Source organism: Sinocyclocheilus grahami, unplaced genomic scaffold, assembly GCF_001515645.1.
Source record: "Sinocyclocheilus grahami isolate Dianchi unplaced genomic scaffold, SAMN03320097.WGS_v1.1 scaffold548.1, whole genome shotgun sequence".
Lineage (NCBI taxonomy): Eukaryota > Metazoa > Chordata > Actinopteri > Cypriniformes > Cyprinidae > Sinocyclocheilus > Sinocyclocheilus grahami.
Genome location: NW_015505727.1, coordinates 433781 through 454008, shown reverse-complemented (window position 1 = coordinate 454008; position 20228 = coordinate 433781). Strand labels below are relative to the sequence as shown.

General features: G+C 32.6%; 1 protein-coding gene across 1 annotated transcript in view; it reads right to left on the bottom strand.

Moving 5' to 3' along the window:
* Positions 1-959: 959 nt before the first annotated feature.
* Positions 960-20228, bottom strand: part of LOC107555867 (fatty acyl-CoA reductase 1-like) — a 29195-nt gene continuing 9926 nt past the window's right edge. Inside the window, exons 2-11 of the mRNA XM_016238784.1 lie at positions 19777-19812; positions 19441-19652; positions 10374-10549; positions 8588-8767; positions 6961-7138; positions 6219-6263; positions 5097-5215; positions 4859-4933; positions 3301-3483; positions 960-1964 (exon numbers count right to left, since the gene is read on the bottom strand). Of these exons, the coding sequence (XP_016094270.1) occupies positions 1805-1964; positions 3301-3483; positions 4859-4933; positions 5097-5215; positions 6219-6263; positions 6961-7138; positions 8588-8767; positions 10374-10549; positions 19441-19652; position 19777 (1329 nt within the window). The 5' untranslated portion in view covers positions 19778-19812 and the 3' untranslated portion in view covers positions 960-1804. The remainder of the gene's footprint in view (positions 1965-3300; positions 3484-4858; positions 4934-5096; positions 5216-6218; positions 6264-6960; positions 7139-8587; positions 8768-10373; positions 10550-19440; positions 19653-19776; positions 19813-20228) is intronic.

The following is a 20228-nucleotide window of genomic DNA, read 5'->3' as shown; positions in this document are numbered from 1 at the left end:
AAACGTCTTAGAAACGGTGATCCAAAAATACAGTTTGGCAATAGACCACCAGCAGGCAGTGTAGAAAAATTAATGCTCATGAGATCCTCAAATAGTGTCTATTGATCACGATGCTGTAAAACCGTACAAAATATATTTGACCGCTGGCGGAGTAGGAGATTCATAAAACGTTATTAATACACTCATTTTGGTTCTTCTGACAAGCAAACAGAAATAAAAGTGCTTCAGAAAGGTGAAAAAACAAACGATAAACTAGAAAAGTAACATATTTAGACGGAAGAAGCACAGGCTGTGCTGCATAGAAACTACCAAAGTCAATGATTGAAAAGCTCCCTCACGAGCTTTTTTTTCTTTCCCGCAGGTTTAAGTCCCTCTAGATTCAGAGCACTTCAAACATAAAACAACATTGAAATGGAGACTCGACGCTTTTTCTCTTCACTTTTCGCTTTTCTTTAAAAAATATGGGAAGCCCTCAGTCATTTCCGGAAATAGATGTTCTTAACCAGCCTTTTGATTCACCCTCGCAAATATACATTTGTACATTTTTGGTATGTATATCATCTGAAAAGGAATATATTTATATATCTAGAATATTTACAGACTGATGAAACTATCTTACGCTGGTCTACAGACAGAAATATCCTCATCTAACAATCGCAAATAAACTCAGTGTCCTGCTGTACAAACAGAAAAATTAACAAACATACATGGTGTCGAGTGTCATATTTCACACTTAAATCAAAAGAAATGTAAAAAGTAATTTTATATTTAATAAATGTAATTATTAATCAATAATAAAAAAAATTAATAATATAACAATTATTTAATATTTTATCATTGGGAATATATATATATATATATATATATATATATATATATATATATAATTATTTGATCAAATGTATTTAATATTTAAAATGTAATATAACAGTAGTTACTTTTACAGTAACACTAAAAATACTGTATTACTGTAATGAGAATTGCTATTAAGCATAACTCAAGATCCATTAAAAATGCATTAAATTTGGGGGTAAATGTGCTTAATTGTCATGAAAAGGTTAAACTAAACACTTTAAGGAATTATTTTACGTTCCTTAAAAATAGGCTGCAGTTTTTTCATGAATAGACTTTTTTTTTCTTTTGATTTTGGGTGTTCATGTTTAAACTGGTGGATGTATAGTTGAGCAAGCGAATGTGTGATGTTATAAATGCATCAGGTCTGTTGCAGTTCACTGGCCTTTCCCTCCGAACGCGGCAAATGAAAAAACAAGAAAAAAGACAAAACACCAACCAAAACCGCAGTGAAGATGCTAGACTATGTTCTTGTAGGCTTTAGTACCACACGGTACGAGAGTTTTCCGGCTGGATTACATGGTATTAGAACAGACAGGACACAAACGAACAGCCAAAAGACACAAACACACTCACAGAGAGAGAGAAATGGCTGCAAACAGCAAAGCTTTGAGCGGTAGATCCAGTGGTCCAAAACACTGTCTGTAGTCGAGAAGGCTAAAATCATCAGAAGACACAAAGGCAACGTCTCCAGATGTTGGATGGCGATGAGAATGTAAAGGAGAAACAATGTAAAATGCGGTTGCATATATAATCGGTATTAAGGACAGTCGTTATAAAAGAGGACACCTTTAAAAACAGCACATGGAGGAGTCAGGTGGAGCGAGCGGCCGGTGAGGAAAGCTAAAGAAACACCTGTGTGTGTGTGTGTGTGTGTGTGGATGGCTGAAGACACCTCTGGAAGAGGAAGTGCTCGGAGGACGGGGACACACACTTCCTGTTGCTCTGGTCATTAGGTCAGAGTGCTGGAAGCCCTAAAGTAGGACAGGAACTTGAAGCACAAGCTCACGACGAAGTACCAGATGTTCCTGGCCATCTGAGAGCGAGCGATGAAGACGCGCCAGATGAAGACCAGCAGCACCGTGTTGAACGTGTATCGGATGTTTCTCAGCCTGTGAACGGAGGATCAATAATTCAATGAAACATTCAATTCAATTTAATTCAATGCATGATGCGACGATTGAATCCTCACGGTCTTGTTTATGCTGCTATTCGCCACATAAAACTAAAGCCCTGTACAAAACAAGACCAAAAAATACATTCTAATCTGACTGATTAATGATCGACTAATGAGCTTCGTTTGACGGTCAGGAATATAAAAATGAACAAAATGCTGTCAATCTACAATTCTCCACCGTATTTACTATGCTGTGCGCAAGTTCAGGTAACTCAAAAACTTGCGTACACGAGCTGAGACCAGACGTGAGATTTGATCGTAGCCACCGCTCACGTCCATATTGATAAATTCCACGTTTTGCGTTGAAACGACCGTACGCCCAATTTTCTGTCGTACGTTCGTTTCGTAAATGAGGCCCAAGGTGTTTAATCAAGCTTCCTCTTCTCTATGGACAGGATGCAGTGTGTTTATAGGCCACACCGCCATTATTTATTCACCCTCATGCAAAACTCGCATATGACCTCAGAAGACCTTTGGTGATGCAGAAATAAAAAACTATTGTTAATTATTATATTATACTATAGAAACAAAAAATATCTGTTGAAGAAATAGAAATGAGAAAATAAGACTCAATAATAAATAATTATATTATAAATGTTTCTACAGAAACAAAAAAATAGAAAATAAAAAATAAAACAATAGAAAATAAAAAAACAGCACAATATAATAAATGTCATTTTAATATAACATACACTACCCTTCAAAAGTTTGGGATTAATACTTTTGACACCCTGGAGCACAAAAGCAGTCTTCAGTCGCTGGGGTATATTTGTAGCAACAGCCAACAATACATTGTATGGGTCAAAATGATAGATTTTTCTTTTATGCCAAAAATCATTAGGATATCAAGTAAAGATCATGTTCCATGAAGGTATTTTGTAAATTTGCTACCGTAAATATATCAAAACGTAATTTTTTATTAGTAATATGCATTGCTAAGAACTTCATTTGGACAACTTTAAAGATGATTTTCTCAATATTTAGATTTTTTTGCACCCTCAGATTCCAGATTTTCAAATAGTTGTATCTCAGACAAATATTGTCCTATCCTAACAAACCATACATCAATGGAAAGCTTATTTATTCAGCTTTCGGATGATGTATAAATCTCAATTTCGAAAAATTTATGACCCTTGTGACTGGTTTTGTGCTCCAGGGTCATATTTGAATTCAATTTCAGCTGTAAAGCAGCTCTGCAGAAGGCAATGGTGTCATTATTCAGCTCAGTTTAGATTCAGTAAGTGTGTAGACGTGTCATCAGATGGACGTACTTCCTCAGGTGCTGTCTGGCGGCGGGAATGTCGGACATGTCCTCGTTCAGAACATACTTCTTGGTGCCGATACAGTAATTCTCGATGTACTCGGGCCAGTTCAGCTGGCGAACGTCAAAGTTGAAGGTCTGAAAGATCACGAGGATGAGTTCAGCACAGTTTCGTCCACAGACTGTCAGTATGCTCGTGTGATTGCGTGTGTGTATAGTAGTGTGACGAATAACCCTGAAATGTTATCAACTGTGCTTTTTTTTTAGGTGTTATATTTAGCCTTTTATTAGGGTTTTATTACAAATGCAAAACAACTACTCATGCATTTGACTTGAGCTTCTATTTGCAATGCAAATTAAGCTGCAGTTATGCAATTATGATTTATTTTTTTACATCAGTCTGCACACCTGAAATTAAACATGCAGCACAGTGACAATAATACTCTTTCAAACATTTAGCATTGCATACTGCATATTTCATATGCTTTTTCTATTAAAAATAGCATGTACACGGTTTATTTATTTATTTTTATTTGTGTATTTTCAATGAACCTGAAGTTATGAAATTATGATTTCTTTTAATTTTTGAGAGGAGCCTTGATGCCTGGAATTACACATGCAATGGTGACAATAACAATGTTTCAAACATTTATTGCATACTATTTTATATGCTTTTTTTGGATTGGATTGTATAATATAAAAATATTTAAGTTGTAAATAAACAAAAAATTCATTCAGTTTTTCAACTTCAAAATTGCATGTTTAATTCAATGCATTACTTGCTTCTTTGTAATTAGTTACTACTAATTAGGCTACTTCAATTTCTTTGTGATTTAATCGATTTTATTTTTGAGACTGGAATTAAACATGTAATACAATACTGACCATGACACGATTTCAAACATTTATCATTGTATACTGCATACTATTTCTAAAAATATACATTTTTCAAAGTTGCAAAACAAAATGATTGAGAAATAAGAGCAAAAATATTTTTACTTATTAAAATTTTGTGAAAACTGAGTAAGTGCCACAACACCGTAAAATCTACTGTACAGCTTCTGTATTTATTTCTATATTTATATGTATTTTCTATATTTATTCTCTCTCTCTACTATATTCTATATGCCATTTATTCTAATTCCTTATTCCTTCATACATTCTGTGTTCTATCATTTTTTTTTATTAATGCCTGTGTATGTCCTTAACTCATTGTTGCACTGTGAGATGAGGAACTACAGAAAACCATTTCACGGCATTACATCACATGTAATATGCGACAAAGAACTACATTTCTTTCAGTGTAGTATACAGTCTAGAGCAGTGGTTCCCAATCCTGGTCCTGGAGAACCCCCAACACCGCACATTTTAGATGTCTCCCTATTTAAACACACCTGATTCAACTCATCAGCTCATTAGTGAAGACTCCAAGACATCAAATGTGAGTGTCAGATAAGAGAGACACCAAAATCGTGCAGTGTTGGGGGTTCTCCAGGACCAGGATTGGGAACCACTGGTCTAGAGTATGCAGTATTCATAACTCGCTCACACAGGATATCAAAGCATGTTACGCACCGATCTCTCCCCAGTGGAAAGGGTTAATGCCTCCGGTTGTGCAGTTGTACACGAGTGCAGTTTTCGGTCTGAAACGAAAACACAGAACAAGGAGATCACACTGTGCCGCATGAGCACAACCGCACATTTCCCCCTCATGCAAATACATCAACAGAGGGATTTTTCATGCTAATGTTCTCCGTTTAATCACCTGCGGGTCTCGCATAAGTTAATCAGACAGGTGAAGCTGACCTGTGCACTGCGGTGTACCAGCCAGCAGCCAGCGTCAGGTTTATAACCACGTCTACAGGAATCAGATCGGCCACCGCGTCATTACTGGCTCTCATGGTGCGCAGGATGCCCTTCCCAGCCTGCACCGGGACACACAAAACACACGCTTCTTCAGAGAGGATGCCAAACGCACCATCTGCCTCTGTCTGGCTGTGAGCTTCACGCAGGCGTTTAGGAGGATGAAACTGCTTCATGACTTCAGGAAATACAGATTAATGAAATACGAGGGGCAGATTGTTTTCATCGCTTTCAATCGTGCCAGGTCGCCTTGTTGCATTTCGGTGCAACTTATAAGCCATTCGTTTGACATTAAATCAGCACTGGTGCGCAGTCCTTTAAACTTTACTTTGTCCATCTTAATTAATGAAATATTAGTCAGAAATTTAAATAGAGCAGTTTATTGAAACCTATAGGCTACAGAAGAAAATCAATAATCATATACTAAATATTACTTGCATAACATGATCTAAATATCAGTGGTCACTCTATATCTCCAATAATATGTCTTAGTGAGATGAGATTGAAATGATCCACACATATAATGCAATGAAATCTAATGATGATTGAGAGCTGAAGAAATAAAGGCTCCTCAGAAGATGTGAGATGTTCTGGAGGCTTGTGAAGATCATTCCTCCGCTGAGGAACAGTGAAAGTAAAGCTTCTGGAAACAAATGCTCCTCAAAAGATCCGGAGGATCAGATTTGAGACGCGCTGATTTTTCTAAAAAATGTTTGATGGAGAATCAAGTAAAGCAGAGCTGCTTCAGTAAGTGTTCATCTGGAAATATTACTGCAATTATTCTGACGTTTACATGATAAAAATTTGTCAGATTTGACAACAAAAGACACGTGAAGCAGCAGCTGAAGCTGGACGTTTGTGTAATTACACTAAAAGAGCTTTATCAAACATATGACTTAAGGCTTGTAGTATATTGTGTGCGACAGGTTTATCGGCAAAGTTTTGATCATTTAGAGGCTTTTGAAAATCACTTAAAGTAATGTTAGGGTTAAGATGGCTCTCTGTGGGGCTCAGGATGTGTTAAACTTTCAGATCTACCGTAGCACACCATGAATCAATACTTACAGCAATGAAAACACCACTTGGTCCATTAAAGTTGTCTATCCAACCCTGTAAAATACAGAAAAAAAGAGTCAAGAGTCCAAACCATGTTATTTTAATATAATTGAGATACTTTCATAGTTCTTGTTAATATTTTGAATTAGATTTCATTTTTAAATTTTCAGTTTTCATTTTAATTTTAGTTAAACTTTAGTTTAATTATGTTGTCTTTTCATCTTTTTTATTTTTAATTATAAATTTAATAATAGTAATATTTTTTAATGTGTGTGTGTGATATTTTAGTTTTAGTTATTTTAATATTTCAAATGAAACTAAACAAAAATGAGCAATGTTGCCTTGGCATCTACCTGAAATAAAATAAATTTCAATGTCTATATAGTTTTATTTTATTTACTTTTTTATTTTAGAATTATTTTCATGTATTTAGTTTTATAGTATATGGAGTTCACCTAAATGTATTATTATTTTTTTAAATATATGTCTAAATAGTTACATTTTTAGTTTGTTATTTTGGTACTTCAAATAAAAAGTTTATTTAATCAGTTAATTTTTAATTTTTTTATGTTTTTAGTTTTAGTTAATGATAACAACCCCAAACGTCTCTATGATGTTCTGGTATGTATGTTTATGCCATCATTAGTCCAGGTTTGAACCTAAATCCTCTGGGTTAGCAGCCCAGATCTTTAACCATTATGCCTCATCACTCAGACATAAGAACTTTGTTGCGAGCGGATGCGTCACTCACGGGGAACGGCTCCTGCCAGCTGGCTCCCACGATGGACGGCCGTATGATGCCGATGTTGAGTTTGCCGCTCTCCTGCTGCACCACACACTCGGCCAGCGCTTTGGTGTAAGTGTAAGTGTTCGGCCGGTCACCGATCAGACGCGGCGTGATGTCACGGACGATACTGTCATCCATCCACCTACACACACACACACACACACACACACACACACACTGCTCTGCTTCAGGGTCAGTACAGTGTGTCAGACAAAACATCCTGATGCAATATGGCTTGACCGAGTCAAACTATGTGGAAAATGACCAGTGGCGTAAACCAAGTGTTTTCAAACTGGGGTTCGTGGAAAAGGTTAGAGGGAAAAAAAAAGAATAAACTAAAAATGTTTTAGATTTTTTTTTGAAAAAATCAAATAAATAATAAAAAATTGATTAAAATGAACAAATTAATACATAATAAAATTTTTTACAAATATGTAAATACTACATCTAAAAGTGTAGTGAGTAGAAAAAGGAACGTGTCAAGAAATTAATTAACTGAAGTAATAAAAATATAAAGAAAAAGAAAAAAATACTGATTAAAATAAATTAAACAACAAATATAGATTAAAATAAATAACAAAATAACATATTTAAATAAATAATACACCTAACAAGTACAGTACTATAGTGAATAGAAAAAACTACTAATGTAAATGTAATAGAAACAAAACATTCTCAAAATATTTCGACATATTTAATAATATTAGCATCAGTTTTTCAAAGTATTGGGACTTTCTACAAAAGTGTAGTGAGTAGAAAAAGGAACGTGTCAAGAAATTAATTAACTGAAGTAATAAAAAAATAAAGAAAAAGAAAAAAATACTGATTAAAATAAATTAAACAACAAATATAGATTAAAATAAATAACAAAATAACATATTTAAATAAATAATACACCTAACAAGTACAGTACTATAGTGAATAGAAAAAACTACTAATGTAAATGTAATAGAAACAAAACATTCTCAAAATATTTCGACATATTTAATAATATTAGCATCAGTTTTTCAAAGTATTGGGACTTTCTACATAAAAATATACACCTGCCTATACATTTTACAAATTTATATTTTATGAAAATTATTACTTAAAAAAAACATTAACTAACTGAAAATATTATTTCTTTTATTATTTCAGCTAGTTGCCAAGAACACATTTCTTTGTTTTTATTTTAGTTTAACTTGATGTACTAAAATAACTAAAAATTATATCGACACAAAAAACACTACAGAAAATGACAAAAATACACAACAAAATTACTTAAACTTTAAAAGGAAAAAAGGAAAATATATACATATAAACTAATTCAAAACATTAACCAAAATATCTAAAAGTATCTTGATACTAAAATAACACTGGTGTCCATGGCTTATTTTCACGTTTCTCTCCTTGCTTTATCTTTATTTAGTTTTGATATATTTTTCAGCATACCATAATTCTGTTCCGAGGCATTAGCTTAAGTCTGATATTGAATACACTCTTCCCTCACACCTCTGGATTGTGTCAGCTCCATCAGGTAACATGAGCTCATGGCTGTGGTTGCCGGGTAGATTCTGTAAGAGAGTTTGAGGTGATGATATATTGTACTCACTCCAGAGAGTCGATGAGTTTCTTGGGCTCGACCGGAAGAGGGTAGATGACCTCGTCGATGTGTCTGCGGTTGCAGTTGGCGTAGGCGGTGGAGATGTGGATGAAGGCCTGCAGGTGCTGCATCTGCTGCGCCAGAGAGAGGAGCTGCAGCGTGGCGATGACATTCAGCTGCAGCGCATGCCTGCGCAGACACACGCATTCATTATTGCACATTAGAAACCATTAAAAAAAACATACAACATAGATAAATCACTGCTCTGCTTCAGGGTCAGTACAGCGTTTCAGACATGCAACATCAGAGTTATATAACATGGAAAATAAGACATGCAATAGCCGGCAATGTAGACCAAAAAACATAAATAATTAAATAAATTTGATTCAAATAAATGAATAATAAAAATACAATAAATACATTAATAATAAAAAAGATTAAATAAAAAAATATATATATGATATAATATATGATAAAAAATATATATGTAATACATCTAACAGCACAGTACTGTAATGACTGAGGAAAAGTAACAAGATATTAGTAACAAATGATTTATTATTATAATTTGGCATAGATCAAAAATACATAGATAATATTTAAAAAATAAATGAATATATAAATAAATTAAAATAAAAAAAACAATATCTTAACCTTAACAAACCCACTGATTTGTTAACTGATGGAATATGCTTTTGTTCAAGCCATCAACCCACATTATTTCAACTTGTTTTTAAAATAAGTTTAACGGAGTAGAAAAACTACATTTTCCATGATACTGCAAAGAAATCTGCACCAATGAGAGAAACAATGGCGGCTAAAGAACTGCCTATATATATATATATATATATATCTCAGTACAGTACTATAGTGAGCAGAAAAAGTAAAAAGGTAATGTAAAAAACTTTTCATTATTTCAAAATGTACAAATTATAATTAAATTATATTTAAAAATAAATAAATTGATTAAAATAACTAAATAATACAAATGATTAAAATAAAGAAATTACTTCAACTTTAAATAAAAATATTAAAACAAAAATACTTTTTTATAAATGATTATAAATGTTTTAAAATGTAAACAGTATTTTTAAATATAAAAATTATAATAGCATATTACTGATACTGGTCAGTGATGCTGCTGAGAGTAAGAGGACTGCATTCTTAAAACACATTAGGACACTAATGCTGTTTTTATTTTCCTTAAAACAATGAAGCAAGAGGTCGCTGTGAACAGATGTGTGTGTGTGTGTAAACCTTTCCCTCACTCGTTCCTGCTCTGAAGTCAGCGGTTCACTAATGAATCCCTCGTTCCTCCAGCAGTGAGAACATCTGCTCCTCAGCCGGAGACTCATGACACAGCAGAGATACTGTACGTGTGTGTGTGTGTGTGTGTGTGTGTGTGTGTGTGTTTTTTCCCTCTCTTATTCTTGTTATTCTCACATTTCCTCCCTTCCTTTACAAGTGTAGCTATGGCTTTCAAGTTCCATCACTAATGTTCAAAAATTTGGGTTTGGCCAGGTTTATTAATGTTTTTGAAGTCTCCTCTGCTCACCAGAGCTGCATTTATTTGATCAAAAATACAGTAAATATTTTTAGAATGTAAAATAACTATTTTCTGTGTGAATATCTGTTAAACTGTAATTTATTTCTGTGATGCGCAGCTGTATTTTCAGCATCATTACTCCAGTCTTCAGTGTCACATGATCTTCAGAAATCATAATAATATGCTGATTTGCTGCTCAGGAAACATCTCTGATGATATGTTTAGTAAATGTCGTCACACGTCACTCACTTCAGCGGCTCGTCGAAGCGGATGGTGGCGGCGCAGTGGAAGACGATGTTGATACAGGAAGTGAGTGTTTGCACATCCTCTGGACTGATGGCCAGGCCGGGCTGCGTGAGCTCGCTGCTGATGGGGATGATCTTCTGATGAAAGTCAGGATTATCTTCACGCACACGGTCGAACAGCTGCAACACACACAGACAAACATGTCAGATTCACTAGAACAAAACATGACAATGATCATTCTTCACGCGCTCTACAGTATTCACACATGAGGGCAGTAAGTTACGGCTACACTAATTCAAATTAAATGAACAGTATTATTTGGAAATGTAATGAGAACCACCAGTGAGAGTAAAAGTAAGCAAGTAAGTCCAAATATTCCAAAAATAGGAATTTGGTTAGTAAACACAATTAAGCTCATTTAAATAAAATAAATTATGCATTATTTGAAAACCCAGTCATAATCACCACTGAAAATGTTTACAATAAATAAATAAATCAATAAACAAACAAACATTTACAAATGGAATTAGGAACATTAGGAATTTAAGTAGTAAATAAAATTAAGCTAATTTAAATTGAATAGTGTAAATTAATGTACTAACTAATGTCAAATACCATTGAAAAAACGACAATAAAAAACTAACAAAAATCAATCAATACTGTATTATTTTAAAACCTAATGAACAGCACCATTATGATAAATAATGTATGATAATAATGTACTTACTGCCAGAGCAAAAACAAGACAATAAGATTGCAATATCATTAATCATTAAAATATTCATGTTAATTTAAATATAATAAATATTTTATTAATTATTTATTATATGAAAACCTAATGAGAATCACCACTGATGAAATAAAATAACATAAAATAAGCAAATTACAAAAAACATTTGAATTGTCCATAAAAATAACCTTACAATGCATGGTTCTAAAACAGGCATCATTTTCACACTATTATTAAGAAACGCAATTTCTCATCTGATTTTGTGGTAAAATGAGGTCTGTTTACATGAGAATTCATCCTTCCAGAGACATTATGTAATTTTCAGTTGGCCAAACAGCAAGATGCAAATGACAAATCTCATCATATTATGTCACAGACTTCAGCATTTATGTAAAGGAGAAAACTGCAGAGTGAATAAATTAGATATTTCTTGACCGTATCCAAACACGCAGGCATTCAGCATTGCATGTTTGAAGCGGTACACAGCTGATGAATGCGCTGTGATTTCTGTAATCTGATATCAAAAGAGGATTTGCAGAGACTGCCGTCTTCTCTGACACACATGTGCTGACTTATGTTACCCACAATTCCAAGGGTCTGGCAGTGGCACATTCCTGCAGCCGCAGCCAATCAGAATCATTTCTGGACGTAACATGTGACCCCCTGTAACCCCAGCAGCAGGCACCTGCCGAGGGCCGGACAGATGCTGACAGCTGTTGAGCCTCTCGGTCCAGTCACGCTTTTCAATGCATATTTATCCAAGAGAGATTAGCATTTCCAAAAGAAAACAGTGCATGCCATAAGAATAATATTGAAGTCTGAGGTGTAAACGTAACACCAGAGCTGCTTTATAGTCGCACTGAAAATATTCATCAAATCACTTTCATTTTCCAATAAACAAAACAATGCAATAACTTAACATTTTCATGAATTACATTCTCTAAATTATTCATACATCATGGTCATTATATAAAAATTAAATAAATACTGTATTATTTGAAAACCTATTTGAAAAAAATCACAATAATAAGTTTGAGGTGTAAACGAAATGCCAGAGCTGTTTTAAAGTTGAACCAAATATATTAAATTAATTTCAATTAAAAAAATAATCAAATAATTGTTTACAACTTAACAAAACTAATAAATCACAATAATAAAAACATTTAAACAAACATTAAACAAATTTAATTTGCTTAATTTAATTAATAAAACAAAAAATAATACAAAATATTAAAATAAATGTAATTTATAAAAATAAATAAAACAAAAAATAATAATTTAAAAAACAAATTATTAATAATAAAATACTAATTATCAAGCAAATAAATTTCATTCACAAAAAAGTAAAATAGAAAACTATTTTATTACATTAAACTAATTATTATTCAAAAACATGGCAAATACATTCAAATACTTCATTTAAAAAAATAATAATAATAATAATAAAATACAAATTGAAAAAAAACAAAACATAAATCAATAAATACATTTTATTAAAAAAAAAAAAAACAGAAACAATAAAAAAATATTAATCAAATTTCATGTACAAATAAAAAAAACTTAAACAAATGTAATTATTTAGAGAGCACATAAACCCCATATAGACATATCAGAACTAAAAGGATGTTTCTGAGTCATCAGTGTAAATGAGGACCAATCAGCAACAAGCATGCAAATAAGCACCAATGCACATTCAGTATGCAAATAAACTAAACCGTTTAAACGCCACATCTAAACCTTCCTGAAGGACGAGAGCTTGTAAAACACGTCACAATCCAGTTCTTCCTGACTTTTTCCCAGGAATTGCTGTGAAATTGTCTGGGAGAGCGTGGCTGTTATAAAGTCTGCTTGCATGTTGAGACACGGATCATTTTATTTGCTTTCGCAATGTGTTCGTTTATTCAAGATGTGAGATGTACAGTACACATTCACTCATGTTTCAATAGAAACACTTTCCGACACAATTACTGAGAAATCTCTAATGTCACTTAGACCTGTTGCTATACGAGGCATTTTTTGAATATTAAACTATACAAAAAAAGTAAATATATATATTAATAATTTAAATATATATTTTTATCTAGATATATTATACATACATATTTTTTAGTTATTTAATTTTTAAAAAAATATTAAACTATAATTTACAAAAAAAATCTGATTTATTAAAAAATAAAAATATAATTAAAAATAAGAAATAAAAAAAACTAATTATTAATCAAATAAATGTAATTTACAAATAAAACAACAAACAATATTTTTGTTTGGCAAACTAAAACTGAACTAAAAAAAAACGAAATAGTAATATTTAAAAAAATTATTTATAAAAATGAAAATGTTAAAAACAATTACTCAAATTAAACTAAAATATAAACTGGAACTATAGGATACAAGCTAATTCAAAATATTAAAACTAATAAAGATATTTAAAAGTAAATAAATAGAATAATAAAACAATAATACAATTATTAATAAAATACAATTTCCTTTGCAAAATATAGAACAAATACAAAACAATAATAAAAACAAATTATTAATCATTTAGAGAGCACATAAACCCCATTCAGAAACCATAACAAGACATAACAGAACTTATTTGGCTAATATGAAGTTTGTGCGCACCAATAAAGCAACTATCTTGTCTTTTACAACCAGAGGATTTTCAAATGCAAATGAAAGTGCATGATTTTAATACGAGTAATCATCAGGGTAGCATTTCCCACACACTCAAACATGCAAATACTACGGGAATAAAGCCCTAATGATATCATCTGAACACATAAGTCTGGTCATAACGGCCATTAACACAGATTACTGGACAGATCAGACAACATATGGACCATGAGAGCAGTCTAGCCAACACACACACACACACACGCACACACACACACACACACACACGCACGCACGCACGCACGCACACATAGAGAGTTTAGTCATTGCTGGACAGAGATGCAGTTAAAAGGTCAAGACGCACAAAACTAGGAGAACCTGGTCAATATCAGACAGGAGGAATGTGAGGAGCTAGAACGCTTTTCAGAAATGCAGTAAACGAAGGCAACGAGTGCAGCCGCTTCAGCCAAACTTCCTGCCGTGGTTTGTGTCACCGGGCAACAAAAACAACACACACCCGCATGCTGGCATAGGATGAAGCTCCATATGCTGCTGCAGCGCTGCCAGAGCGAACGCCCTCACACACACACAAACACACACTCTCACACACACACACTCTCTCTCACACACACACACACACACACGCACACACACACACAAACTCACACGCACTCACTCACAGTAGAATACAGCATATCAGCATTAATACTGCTATCAAAACTACAACTTTTCAAAACTACTCAACTGCTCATTGAAATAAAGCTACATAAAAAAATTGAATGGAAACACAAGGTGAAAAACTACAATTGGAAAACTAAAACTGAACTAAAAAACAAACAAACAAACATTAAACTGATTAAAGTTAATTGATTAAAAAAATGGCAAAAGCACACACCTAAATTACTAAAAATTAAATTAAAATTTAAATAAAAACTGAAATTATAAAATAAACGCTAATTTTAAAAAAATGAATAAAACTAATTATATAAATAATACTAAAATAGCACTAATTAAAACAGTATCCAAAACAAACAAACAAAAAAAAGTAAAAACATTTTGTTCATTGAAATAAAGCCGAAACAAAACAGAACATAAACCTCGTTGGCAGTGTGGCGACACACAGCGGCGTCCCGAGTTCGAATCCTGGCTCACGGACCTTTCCGGATCCCACTCCCTCTCTCCCCCACTTCTCTTCCTGTCAGATCTAGACTGTCCTAGCGTAATAAAGGCAAAAATGCCAAAAATTAAGATTTATTTACGATTTAAATATCAATAAAAATTATAATAAAATAATACTATTTAACAGTTTAAACAGTATCTGGGTTATTCTAAAACTAAAATAACTAAATAAATTTTTATTAATAGAAATAAAGCTGAAATAATATATAAATATTAAAAGAAAAACAGAAAGTTGAAGCACTTAAATGCTAAAAACTAATTCAAACTATTAAAATCAACTGTAATAGAATAAAAATAACAATAAAAAAACACTTTTACATATATAGTTAAAACAGCATCAGGTTTATTATGTTTTACTAAAACTAAAACAATTAAAAATAAATTGAAAAGCAATAAAGCTGAAATTAAATAAAATATTAATTAAATAAAACAGAAATATTAGGTGAAAATAGCTAATTAGAAAATGAAATTTGAAAGTTTAAGTTGACGCAATAATTTCTAACAGCAATAAAATTAAACCTAGTTAGTAATAAAAAATCATTAATAATTATTTGAATTATTTAAAATAAGTAATTAATTATAATCAGCAATTAACAATAAAGTAATTAATAAGTATTTACTAATAAATGTTAATGTAAGTTTGTATAAAATCACAACTGAAAATATAAAAATGAAAAGTAATTTAAAATATTAATAAAAACTATAATAGTATTTACAATAGTAACTGCTGATCTATGTGGAAACAGTTCAAACTCCTCGATTAAAGCTGCACTGTACGAGAAAGGAAGAATAAAGGACGCACAGGTTCACTGTATTGAGGTCAGGGGTTCGCCGGGGTCGAGCACTGTAAACATTTGCTCTCTCTGTGCTGGAAAGAGCAAGCGGTGCATTGTGGGACGGCGGTCGCTCTGTGCCAGTCTCCACCGAGACCCCATTGTGTGTGAGTGGGAGAGAGAGAGAGAGAGAGACAATACTCCTTCAGTTCCTGCACTGCTGTGGCCTTGGGTGAATGATAAACACACACACACACACACGCTTGAAGAAACAGCAGAAGCGCAGTCGACTGGACAGACTGAAGGAGGGACGGAGGTCAGAGAGAGAATGAAGGCGGATCACAGGTAGATCAGTATCCCTGCCTGAACCGACTGAAGAATTCACCCGCGGGACGTCCAGCACTCAACAAACACTGGGGCGTCCACAATACAAATCAGAATCAATTCAGAAATTCATACAATTTCAACTATAAAATATCATTTCATTAACAAAAGTGATAAAAAATAAAATATATATACAGTCAGGTCCATATACATTTAGACACAGGCCCAATTTTGATTATTTTAGCTGCTGAGTGCTGACCAAAACATATTCAAGTTACAGTTATATAATGATTATGGTCTTAAAGTGCACACTGTGAGCTTTAATTTGAGGGTATTCTCATCAAAATTGGAGGAAATGTAATAATATATAAATAATATATTATATATTAAATAATATATAATAAACAATCATCCTCACTTATCATATTAATATTATTATTGTTTTTATTATATATATAACTTATATATATAAAGTTATAAAAGCTATATAAAGCTTGTCTCTTTAATAATTTAAGAATCTGGTGAAAGGCCATTTAAATGACAAAACAATAGACACGTTTGTTTGAGACTGAATGGCTTCCCACATTAATTTTCCTTCTCCAAAAAAACACACACACAAGCTGCCTGTGTGAGCGCCTGAGCATTCCTTACATATACAACCTACACACACACACACACACACACACTCATGTTTGCTTGGCTATCTTAGTGAGGACACTCCATAGACTTCCACTGATTTTCTATCAGGTTAATGATAATTTCTATCAGCTAACCCAAACCCTAACCATCTGCAGAACACTAGATTTACATCAACAACATCTTCTGGCTGATTTACAAGTCTTTCTAAGTACTGAGGACCAGTCAAGTGTCTCACTAGTGCGTTATCAAAGTATTTCACAATATTAATCACAAGTACACACACACACACACACACAAGCTGTAATGAGGTTTATATCAGAGGTCAGAGAGTTTGCGCAGCGCTGACAGAATCTGTTCGTCTGACCCATAATACTGATCTGCATCTCATAACAGCTGAGCTTCACTCTGGCTGGAGTCCAGATCTCACATCAGTCCGGCACAGACCGGATCAAACTACTGAAACACCAGCAAACCCATTCCTCAGTTCACATGCAGTTCAGAAACATCACTCACTTTAAATGAACTATAGTGATCGAAACAAAACTAAATCCATAATAAAGCATTGATTACTAGAAATACAATAAATGTGAAATAAAACAAATTTTTTATTAGGTTGTCTAGATGTGCTCATTTGACTAAAACTGGAGAAAAAAAAAAATATATATATTAAAAAATCTCTATAAACAAAATAAATAAATAAAACACAAATGTATACAAAAAAAAACACACCACATTACTAAAAAACATGAAAAAATGTTTTCAAAAACAAACACTTTAACGTTTTTAAAAACGTTTTTGAAAAAAGCAAAGAAAAAAAGCAAATACATATTTGCTAACATTTTGCTAGGATATTGCTGTTGAATATCAACTGACATAATATATGATATTTGATAATGATGATGATGATAATAATAATAATATAGTTTTTCATATTTCTAATGATCATAATTATAATGATCATATATTTAATATAGTTAATTTTTATTTATGTATTTTAAAAATATATGAATGCTAAATAATAATAGTAGTAGTAATAGTAGTAGTGTTTCTTTGCTGGAAAGTTCTGCTCAAACTAAACGAAGGGGAGTAAGTTCTTCTCTGTTACTGCGGATGTGACTCATCATCCTCACATTAAGCAAGCTTTCTCCAGCAGCAATGAAGCCGCACCTACAGCACGATCAGACGCGCATGGAAATACAGATCATAACTCATATGGATGGCGTTTGTGGTGGGGTTTCCATGGCAACAAGGTTTCAGGTTTCGAGTTCAGGGAAACAATAGTGATAAACCCTGATGACCTCCAGCGAGCAGACACAGATGCGGTCACTGTTCTGCACGCTTTGACGTAACTAACTATTTAAGGATCAACACACGGTTAACTGAAGTTCGGACGCGATCAGATGTCATCTGATCATAAAGACCGAGATATCCAACGACAAAAACACAATATAAGCATCAGGCTTCTGTCTGAAAAACCTGAAAAGCGAGAAAAGAAGAAAAGCACAATGTTCTAGAAAGGTTACAAATGTTTTAAAAGTGAGCCAAACACACTGATTCTGATGATAAATAAGAGCTGCTCCATTAATAGAAACGAAACCTGAAATCACGATTTGGCTTATCAAATCACAATCGCTGAGATTTTATTAAATAAAGGTCATTTAAGTATCTTTCCAAAATTGTAATAAGAAACACTTATGAAGCGACTGTCATTGACAAAGTGGAAGCTTTAAAAAATTTGAAATGGAAAATACAATGCAAAATTATTATTACATTATTATTATTATTATTATTATTAAAGTATTATTATTATTATTCTTAATACAATAGTAATTTTTCTTATTTTGTTTAATATTTTTTTATTAGTAATAAAAATCATAATGAAAACAACAACATTATTATTATATTTATAATAGCTATATTATTTAATATTATTTAATATTCATCCATGGCTAAAACAATAATTAATATTATTTGTATTATTATTATACTATTATTATTATTTTAGTCACTGAGATATATATATATATATATATATTCTTAATACAACAGTAATGTTTCTTATTTAGCCATTTTTATTATAGTTATTTTTTTATATTATTTTCATTATCTTTCATTTTATTATGATTTAACATTTTGTAACTATATTTAACATTTTTTAATTTATTATTATCTTATATTATTATTATTACAACTTCCTCTACTATTATTACTATTATTGTTATTGATATAAATTCTTAATACAACAGTAATTACTTATTTTGTTTGTATTTTTAGTAATATTAATAATAGATCTAATAAAACAATTGTCCTTTACTATTATTATTGACAATATATTATATAACAATAATAATCATAATCAGTCATTTTATTGTTTATTCTTATTTTAAGCAATATTTTTATTCAGTAATTTTAATAATTCTAATGAAAACAGCATTATTATTATTAATAACGATTAACAACAATATTATCATTAATAATGATAATCATAATTATTTTATTGTAATATATATATATATATATATATATATATTTTTTTTTTTTTTTAAAAAAACAATAGATCTTATTTGGTTTAACATTATTATTCAGTCATAATAATCATAACCATTATGAATAATAATAACAGTATGTAATTTTATAGAGAAATACTGCTTTTAAAGTCATATTGATACTTAAATACCAAAAAATAAATAATTAAATAAATAATAATAATAATAACAGCAATTGCAATTTTGATCAGAAAACGTGTTTTCAATTTTTCTCTCCAAGTTGTAAAGAGAAGGCTGGTGAGTAAAGGTCACAGTGTGAGTCTCACCTTACACTTCATCATGTCCTGGACACGCTCGGACATGGACTGACCCGCCTTGGGCCGGACGAGGATGTAGAGGGCGTTGACGTCGGGACAGGAGCGCAGCAGCTTCTCCACCAGCACCTTCCCCATGAAGCCCGTGGCTCCGGTGATCAGCACGTTCTTCCCCGCGTACCACTCCGAGATCGAGGCCATGATGACGCCGCTCCTGCTGAACACTGACACACAGAGATTCACCTGATTCCCAGTCAAAACACACGCAGCTTCCTCCGTCAGCGGGGGAATGCAGCCCACTGCTTCCTCAGGACACAGTCTGACTCCTGGCCACTAATGAAGACTCACTGGACACTTTTGTAGTCTCTGCCCCTCGGATACTGTCTGCAAAGATGTTCAGAGGGAACTGTAATGTGTTGCCAAAAGGTTGCTAGGTGCTTTCTTAATTCTTACTAGCGCTTAGAGGTGAAAATCATGCGTCTGATCACTGAAGTAAATGCCCACACACACACACACACACACACACACACAGCTGTTTGTTTAACACTTGTATGAGAGATGTTTAGAGAGATCAGTGATGTTTGACTTGGCAAACACAGCTAATAAAGCAGGAGTAGGCGCGTCTAGATGGATTCATTTGTCCTGGAGTCACTGTGTTCATTCAGTTTCATCAATGAAAAGAAAGAAAATACAGCTTATATTCTCTCTCTCTCTGAGTATCTTCTGCCACTATTACAAGAATCAACAAGACAAGACAACATTACACAAGAATAACTGTCTTTGTCATATAATGCAATTAT